We start from the raw sequence: 9,767 nt of genomic DNA, 5'->3' as shown, positions 1-9,767 counted from the left end.
AGGCTTCCCTTCCTGCCTCTCCTCCGTTAGAAATGGGCTCTCCCCCCACAGAGGGGAGGTTGCAATCCACCGGGGGAAGCCTTGTAGTCCTTTGCAGATGCAGGCGCTTGAGCAGCCGGGACTTCAGGCGCTTAAAGCGCTGAAGAGATTAAGCGCCTGTAAACCATTAAAATAAAAAAAAATCCTTATCTCTTATTGAAAAACCACAGTGGACAAAGGGGTGAGGGAAGCAAAAATGGCAACAGCCACGATGGATGGGGACAGAAAGGGCAACTCCCCCAAGGCCAGCCCCATCGCACTCCGCTCCTCCCATCCATCTAATCCGATTTCAAAGGCTGTCGTTCCTATTTAAATGCTCCGGTTCCTAACTCGAATCAATGGAAAAACATAGGTCAGACCCTAGTATTTTTTTAACGCGCGTTAAATGACAAAAACTCGCAAAATATTATTCCGCTCTACGATTCAATTTGTAGTGGGGACGATTGTGGGTTGCTCTAGAACCGTTCTAGGTTTAAATCGGATCCTAATAGGAACGCCACTCCTTGGATTCGATTCAGAACGTGGGGTTTCACCTAGTGGGAACATCTAGTTTTAACTGTTGAAAAAGTCATGCTTTGTGCACTGGACCATGACTCTGGAGAACAGGGTTCAAATCCCGCTAAGACATGAAACCCACTGGTTGATCCTAGGCAAGTCATACTCTTTGAGGATGGCAATGGCAACCCTGAAGAAACCCGCCAAGAAAATCCTGTGATAAGTTTGCCTTAGGGTCCCCATAAGTTAAAAACAACTTGAAGGCACACAACAACAATAACAACAACTTAATATGTTCTATATTGTTCAAATTAATTATGCTTTTAATCTGGAAATGTTTTAAATTATCTGTATTTATGCTGCCCTGAGATCCTCTAATAAAGGGCAGTACAGAAGTAGATAGATATAGATAGATAGACAGTGCTGTGTGCTTTTGTGAGCCTTTGGCAAAAGCAATAAAAGTGCAGTGATGAGGGCTGTGCCTTGACTAACTGAATCAACCTATGCTTAATTTTGTGTTAATGGCCTGATAAATTGCTCCCTGCCCACCAAACCTCCTCCTTCCTGGCTCCATGCCTTTGCTGACCCAGTTTCTATAAGCTCTAGCCAGTACAGAAAATGGTGTTGAGAGCTGCTGTACATCTGGGAAGCCACATATTCCCACCCCTTTTCTACAGTCCCTCCATTGGGGAGATGTTGCAGGTTGGATTGGTAGTGTTGGTGGGAACTGTGTCTTATCCTTCCCCTGCAACCTTCTTCTTATTCTCAGGCAGACGCCAATCTCAGATCCCAGGCACTTCTGTTGCTTCTCGTACTTAATTTAATTTTCATGTAGCTCTTTCCCTCCTGCTTCCATCTCTTCATTTGCTCTGTTGCAGAAAAACAGACAGGCAGATGCAGGCATTAACTCCCAAGTCAATCCCACATTTATATTGCTCCCTCCTCAGCTTCTGCTACAGGCATAGCAATTGGAGCTGTTGTTCTGGAAGCAGTTTACTGAGCAGCATGAAAGAGAGATAGCTGTTTGCTTCAGAAAGCCAGCTAGCTCTTTGGGAAACAACATTTGGAAAAGTTACTTTTCAAGTACAACTTTCCTCCAAAAAACTCTTTGCCAAAAGGGTCAGTGGTTATACTGACTCTGGGTGTCCTGTAGTCCAATAGCCACGATCACCACCACCACCACTTTTCCAAGCTCTGCTCACCAAGAGGATGGCGGCTCTGATAGACCTTCTGGTATGATTCAGTGGGGCTCTTCTTTAACTGTCTGACCTGTTAATAGCACTGCCAGTTCTTAGGAGGAGCTGAAAAGAATGAGCAGCAGCAAGTGCTCTTTTGCAGATTTATTTTGAATGTAGCCAAAGATGTGCCTTTGAGCATTACTGAGAATTTCACTGCACCAAGTGAGACCTATTTTTCACAACTGAAATTTGAAGGAGCACTTTTTCTTGTGATTAATGCCTTTATGAAAGTTATTGACTGCATTAAGGAGCCCTAGCCATAACGCTGTAAGTTTGATCCTAGAGGAGGGCTACAAGGTCCACTCAGCCTTCAATCCTTTCGTAGGTCAGTAAAATGAGTATCCAGCTTGGTGGGGGCAATTGGCTTACACACTGTAAACCACTTAGGGAGTGCTAGTTTGCTGATAAGCAGTATAGAAATGTACTTGCTATTGCTATTAACAAAGAGCTCGTATTTATCATGTATCTGAGCCCTCTCTGGATTTCAAGACATCCTGGCAATTATATTATATCATGTGTGTGTGTGTGTGTGAGAGAGAGTTGTGTGCTTTCATTTCTGACTTACAGCAATCCTCTTCTGATCTCATCCAGGGGTTTTATTGACAAGATTTCCTCAGAGGGGGTTTCCCATTGCCATCCTCTAAGAGAGTGTGACCTACCCAAGGCACTCATGGAGTTTCATGGTTTCTAATTCCAGTCTCCAAAGTCACAGTCTAATGTTCACACATATTATATTATATTATATTATATTATATTATATTATATTGGGACAATATATTTTCAATGAAATCAAAGAAAAGGGGCTTGCTCCATATCACTATCTTTCAGGCCCTTTTATGCTTTCCAGAACAGGCGGCAGCACACATATAAAGCCCTTTTATGCTTTCCAGAATAGGAGGCAATACATACATGCCATCTTTGTCCCAATACACTCGTCCCCCGGGTTACGAAATTAATTCGTTCCGGCGCCATTTTCGTAACCCGGGGGACTTTCGTTAGCCGAATCCCCATAGGCGCTAATGGGGAAAAGCCGCGGCTGCGCCGCGGCTCCATTCAAAACAGCGCCGGCTTTTTTTCGCAAGCCGGGGAAACGTTCGTAACCCGGAAATAATTAATTAATTTATTTTTTTTCGTATCCCGGGAATTTCGTATCGCGGCGCGTTCGTATCCCGGGGTACCAGTGTATGGGAAATAACATGGATTACAATATAAATTAAAACAGAATACAGTTAATGAAATGAAGGGCCTGGATAAATGAGAGCAATTTAGTTTGATGAGAGAGGGAGTTCCACAGCCACCGAGAAGGCTCTGTTCTGTGTCCTCACCAAATGCGGCTATCATTGAGAGAGAGCCTTCTCCCAAGGATCCTAAAACTGGGAACTCAAATAGTCTGCAGCTTTTTAATATGTTTTTAGATTTTAAATTATTGTTACTGTTTTAAACATCATCTCATTTGTTCAACATTTTAAATTGTTCAACTGATTTTACTGTAAGTGATCCAGAGTTCATATGATGTCAGGCAAGGTAGAAATATTATAATTAAATAAACAAATGTTAGGAGAGGCCCTGCTGTGAACTTTTAAAGAGGATGACTATGTGTAGAGACATGCCTGGGGATCAATGTAGAGGATCTCTGTGCATAGAGGCTGTTGCTGTCAGCAGCCGTTTTCTGCGTTGGCTACACTGTGATAACTGAGGTGAGGAAGATAAGCTAAATTGTTCCCCTTGAATTAACTGGTTTAACTGCATTAAACATGAAGCATTTTAATGCCTCTGATGTTAAAGCAGAGGATTTGTTAAAAAAAATATAGGAGAAAACCAGTGTCAGCATAATCTCAAAAAATTAATAAATATATAAACCTCTTTAAACAACTTTACCATGTGCTGCATAATATAGTTGACAAAAAGGAGATTGTGTGGTTTATCTGCAGCAAGCAGGCAAATTTGAATTTCATCTTCCTTTTCCTTCCTCAGTATTCACAGAGGCAGATAACTTAGTTTAAAGGAGTAACACTGTTAGAGCCAGATTTTAATCTCTAGGGATGCATTATGATAGAACATTTCACAGAGAAAGGCTGCAAGTAAGTGACAAGTTGATTTTCCATATCAAATGCTTTGGAGTATTCCTTTCTTTGGGTGCAAACTTTTGACTGAGTAGAAACAACTTGGGGGGGGGGGGACCACAACCAAGTTATACATTCTAAGTTAAAAATCAAAAAGATGTTTTCATACACTTTTATTACTTATACATTATATGACATTATGTAAGGTATTGATGAGATATTGTGACAAGCTGCTTTCACAATGACAGGTTGGGAAAGATTGTTTTGATGAAACATGGAGACAATTTTCATAGTTTTATGGGTTCAAAGCAAATGGCTATTTCAGATTTGAAAGGCAGAAAAAGTAAAGTTATTCATGAGGACAGGACACTACAAACTATGCATTTATAATCTTGAAAAATATGGAACTTTGCCTTTAGGCAATATTAACTTTTTAAAAAAACCACTTCAGGGATATAGTGTGTGTTGAGATGCCACTGAAAACTTATTTGCCTACTTAGCCAGTGTTAAATGACACAGCTAGTATGACTGTGTTCTGGCCTATATGCAATGGGTCAAAGTCACTGAAGGAAAATTTAACAGAAGAAAAAACAGATAATAAATCCAGAGGAGAATCCTGAAAACCAATGAGAAACAAGAAGGCATGTATGGGGAAGATGACAGAAAGAGAAGGAAGGAAAATCATGGGGAGGAACAGTGAGTTATAAATGGATTAGGTCAACCATATTAAATTATTTGATAAAATATTTTAAAAAAGAGAACTAAACTGTCCTAATGCATTCAGGAAAAGGCAGTATTAACTCCTGTAAAATTAATAAATACATCTAGCTGAGCCAGTGTTCATCAAGAATAAATGGTGATATTCAAAATATGACGATCAACATGAAATCATGAATTAGACTGATGGTAAGAGCAAAAGAATGAAGAAGAAAAAATAAAATGAAGCAGATGTATCTGGACAATAATAAATTAAGGTCAAAGACTGCAATCCTAAGTATACTACCCAGGGAACAAACTCCATTGAGTACAATGGAAAGTGTGAATTCTGTTACAAGTTACTTACAAAGAGACACTGCAGAAATAACCCAGTTTGAGACGACTTTCACTGCCTTGGCTCAGTGCTAGGGAATCCTGGGGATTATAATTTAATGTGGCACCAGAGATCTCTGACAGAGAAGTCTAAAACTACAGTTCCCAGTTTATCCTAGCAATGAACCAGGACAGTGAAAGTGGTATCAAACTGGATTATTTCTGCATTGTGTTTTGGAGCTAAATGATAAAGTCCCAGTGGGACTTATTTTTCCGTATATATGCATAGAAGTTCACTATTCAGAAAAATTAGATTAGGAAATAAAGGCAACCAGTATCTAAGAAAAAAGATAGCTAGAACCAAGGTAACAATAAATAATACTAATACATGGGCAGCAATGATAGATTAAGCAGGATGCAAAGGTAGAAAATATGCGAGAGAGAGAGAGAGAGAGAGAGAGAGAGAATAGCTTGATATATTTTCTTCTTTGAATAGATGTTGATTCACTTTTAGTAGATGTGTGGTGTTTCTTCTAAAGATGTTGATCCACAACAGAGAGTGGGGAAAAGTAGGAAAACCATTTGAGAAACAAAATGAGCACTGAACAGAGTTTTCCAGATTTCTGTTAATGTGGATAACGGAAAAGGATAAAAAAAATAAAGAAAGTGTCTTGAATCATAGCAGATTTTGTTACTGCTGCTACTAAACAAACCAACCATTGCCAAAACAACAAGGCAGACACTGTAAAAGAACAGTAAGAGTCCAGGATTTGGAGTAATAATCAGAAGACAGTTAGCAGATAACTGGAACAAATGTTGTGACTGCGTGACTGCTGTGAAAAAAGCAAAAGAAAAGAAAAGCCCAACAGTGTCAAAAGAAGTTGTACTATGCCTTTGAAGAGAGGAGGCCTTTAGCCTTGAAATGCTATAGTCTCTCCTACCAAAGTCCAAGGAGAATGGGTCTTTGTAATAATAATAATAATAATAATAATAATAATAATAATAATAATAATACTGTTTATTTATAGCCCGCTTTTCCAAAAGAGATCAAAGCGGGTTACAACAAGGATATAAAACATTATACAATTTGAACAACAGTATATAAACATCATTAAAACATTCCAAAATTAAAAACACAATAAAACCACAGAGAATAAAAACCATGGCCAAAAGACAGAACTAGCAGGAAAGCAGCATGTATGATGGAGAACAGATGTCAAGACACATGGAGGAAAGCCTGTTGGAAGAGATAGGTCTTAAGTCTCTTCCTAAACAGGTCAAGGGAGGTAACAGAGTGGAGCTCGTCGGGAAGAGAGTTCCAAATCTGCGGGGCCGAGACATAAAATGCCCTTCGCGAGGATGAAGTATATCTCGTTTTAGGAACCCTTAATAATTGCTTCCCGACCGTCCTGAGAGTGTGGGGCGGATTATATGGGGAGATGCGGTCCTTCAAGTACCCTGGGCCCAAGCCATTTAGGGCTTTATAGGTAATAACCAACACCTTGTATTGCGCCCGGAAGCGAATGGGCAGTCAATGAACATCTTGCAAAATAGGTGTTATGTGACTAGTCCTGGAGCATCCCGTGACTAGCCTTGCTGCCATGTTCTGTACTAGTTGAAGCTTCCGGGTTTGGTACAAGGGTTGCCCCATGTAGAGTGCATTACAGAAATCCAACCAAGAAGTCACCAGATCATGCACCACCGTTTCAAGGTCCTCCCGGCCCAGGTAGGGTCGCAGCTGGCGTATCCATATAATGTCTATATAAAGACATGGGGGTGAAGTTAAGGCTCTTTAGGCTTGATAGTATTAGCCACTCCCTTCAAATTTAAAGCAAACAAGTCCATGCAGGGCTGTCTATGGGAAAGAGATAGACCCAGAATAGCTATTCTCCTTTAATGTTCATGCTCCAAGCCATTCTGGCACCAGAAAAAGATCTCAAATAGAGGTGTTTCCAAATAACTTGGGGTTTCATTCCTTTGGCAATTCCTGCTTTCATGCATCTGCTTTTCATGTTGACATAATGCCCTCTACTATGTGGTAGGGATTGCCCTGACAGACTTTCATGTCAAAGTCCAAAATAGAAAGGTTTCATTCATACACACACATATAAGCAAAGTTTCATTCCTCTGCGCACAAAGATAGGCAGAAATGCAACATATATCACTATATGACATTTCTTCTTATGAGAAGCCTACAATAGGAAAGTATTTTAGCAGAATAAATCTGTTCTTCATTTGTGGTACTCCAGGCCAGAGACATCTCAGGTACTGTGGAGGAACCTTTGGACTGATGCCTCTGGTTTTAGAGCAGATAATAAAAAAATAGCTTTTTGACCATTTTCAATGCATGGAAGTATCTAGATCAGACTGTCAGAGTAGGCTAAAGACCTTGTAAAACCACAAATCCTAGGATTCCATAGGATGAAGCTACACCATTTAAAGTGGCATCCAACTGCATCATTTCTACCCTGCAGATGCAACCTATGAGCTCTTCCAGATTGGGCAAATGTATCAGGAGTTGCCGTAGTTTTTGGGTTGCTTTTTAAATATCCAAATAATATTTCTGTTGTTCTGGACTATTTTCTGGCAATTACTGGTAGCAGCTGCAACTGTTTATTCCCACCCTCATATTGGTTTTTCTTTAATTCCAAGATTTATCAGAACAATATGTTCCCTTCCCTTCTTTTTCTCCTTCCTCTATTTATTTTTAGCATTATAGCACTGTAATGCATCTGTGAAATGGTGTTTTTGAATTATAACTCTGTAACTAATCCCCCACCCCTCAAATTTGCAGAAATAGAAAATTGGCTCATTAAACCACAGGATAAAGTAAGCAAACCATGCCCAAGTTTTTAAAAGGCTTAGTGCAGATCTGAGAAAATCTTCATCTTCCACCAAGGGAAGAAAAGGTGCATTCTACAAGGGATCTGAACTGCAAGCAATTCAAACATTTGTCATATCTATCTGTATGGCATCCAAAAGAGAACAAAGGTGGTTCTCTGTTTCAGCTGAGGCCTAATTTGCAGACAAATAGGAAAAGTTATCATTAGGTTTGGCAACAGGGGTCATTCACATGTTTTTTGCAGAAGAACAATGCAAATAAATGATTGCTGGGTCTGTACTCATTCTCCATGGTTTGGGGGCAGCGGGGGGGGGGGGCATATTTCACTTTCCTCCTGGGAAGTTGCTGGAAGCCAGCCCAGTGCAATGGGTGTGGAGGGGAAGAGGAGGAAGAGGAGAGTCTCCTTGTAAGGCCAGCTTTTGTCCCTAAAGAGGCAACAATGTGAATGTATTTGAAACCTGTTCAAGGTATGCAAAGTTTAATCCAGGTCTGTTTGCACTGGTTATTCAGACTGCCAGTGATGCAAAACTTTTTTAAAAAAACTGGGGGAAAGACTCGGTACTGATTATCCCAGGTTAAGTGGGGTTTTTTTTTTGGCCCATCCCCAATGAATCGGGTAGATTTGGGATGCATGTGAACAACAGTGATTCAACTCAAATTCGCCCTGGACTATTTTCACATGTGAATAACGCCAGGGTCTATGTGAACACTGGAATAAAACATATCCATATTAAAAACTAGCCAAAAATGAGGACTCTATTAATGAGCAATTGCTCCTAAAATTAATACATGGGGCAAAATAAAGACTAATCAGAGGAGCATGTTAGTTTCTGTAAAATGGCATAGGAAGATGGGCAAATTACTTTACAACATCTTTTACATCTTACTGGACCAATCACCTTCTGACAACATACATTTTCATTTCTCTCTCACTTCACAGCCTCAATCAATACGCCTGTCTCAGAGGCTTTTTATTTTATACAAAATTATACTTGCTGAGCAGTCCAATTTGCAAGACAAAATTTGAAGAGAAAAATCAACATTGACATTGCAACAAAGCATTTACCACATTTGGCCTCAGCTGTAATGAAAAACAGGTGAATAAATAATCTGGGTACCATAAAACGTCAGCTGGCCTCGGGCCACATTTCTTCCTCTCACATTTTCAGCCACACACTCATATAGGCCGGCATCTTCCTGTTGAAAATTTGGGATTTCAAGAATGCTGCTCGATTTGTGCCTCCGAGCTTTTTTGGGTATTTGTTTTCCATCTGCTCTTCTCCAGCTGATTGTTGGAACTGGGCTGTTTTTTAACAACAAAGGAAAAAGAAAAGTCTTTGTTCTTGTAATTGCACTGCAATCCATCAATCAATAGATAGATACTCAATTAACACTTTTAAATCCAGATCATTACTGCTTACAGTTATGATGAGCCTTCAAAGATGTTCTGTGCTGTTTATTGACTGAAATGCAGCTAAGAATTGGTAGATTCTGAGGTATGTTCTAAGAGACTATACTCTAAAGCAGTAAACATTTATTTAAAATAAGAGGACATTTGTCAGTTATATATTCATCTTTATAGTGATTCCCTGCTTTTCTAGACTTTAGAGTTATTTCAATCTTCCTTTAAGCAAAGACTTTTCATAATTGGAAGATGGGTGTATTTTGACATTTATGTCATTGGGATTTATACATCTTTCCCCTAAATTAAAAAAAGAGGTACTTTTCTTTAGAATGAAAATACCAATTTGTTATTTCTTCCAGTAATAATTTGTTACTATGCTACCACTGGCCTAATATAAAAGCTACAGCACACGGAGCATAGTCAGTTGCTCCAAGAGAGATTGGCAGTAGCTACCAATGCAAATGAACTTAAGAAAAATGGTAGCTCAATATAACAGAGCAATAAGCAAGTGAGTAGCTTCCAAGGCTGAACAAGGCAGTGGGTCACAAATGGTGCTAAAAGTATTTTGGGAATGTCACTTCAGTTGTGTACTTTCAATTCCTCTAAAAAGTGAGTTCAAATATTGTTTGCTGTCTTTATATTCCACTTTTTAAACA

General features: G+C 39.5%; 1 protein-coding gene across 1 annotated transcript in view; it reads right to left on the bottom strand.

The window, feature by feature from the left end:
• The window catches only part of LOC121922547 (contactin-4-like), a 418,703-nt gene that overhangs the window by 159,563 nt on the left and 249,373 nt on the right, over window positions 1-9,767 (bottom strand). Inside the window, 1 exon segment of the mRNA XM_042452129.1 lies at window positions 8,825-9,009. Coding sequence (XP_042308063.1) covers window positions 8,825-9,009 — 185 coding nt within the window.

The sequence above is a fragment of the Sceloporus undulatus genome, chromosome 2, assembly GCF_019175285.1.
Source record: "Sceloporus undulatus isolate JIND9_A2432 ecotype Alabama chromosome 2, SceUnd_v1.1, whole genome shotgun sequence".
NCBI lineage: Eukaryota > Metazoa > Chordata > Lepidosauria > Squamata > Phrynosomatidae > Sceloporus > Sceloporus undulatus.
The sequence above is the reverse complement of the archived record's forward strand: the minus strand, read 5'-3'. Positions and strand labels throughout refer to the sequence as shown.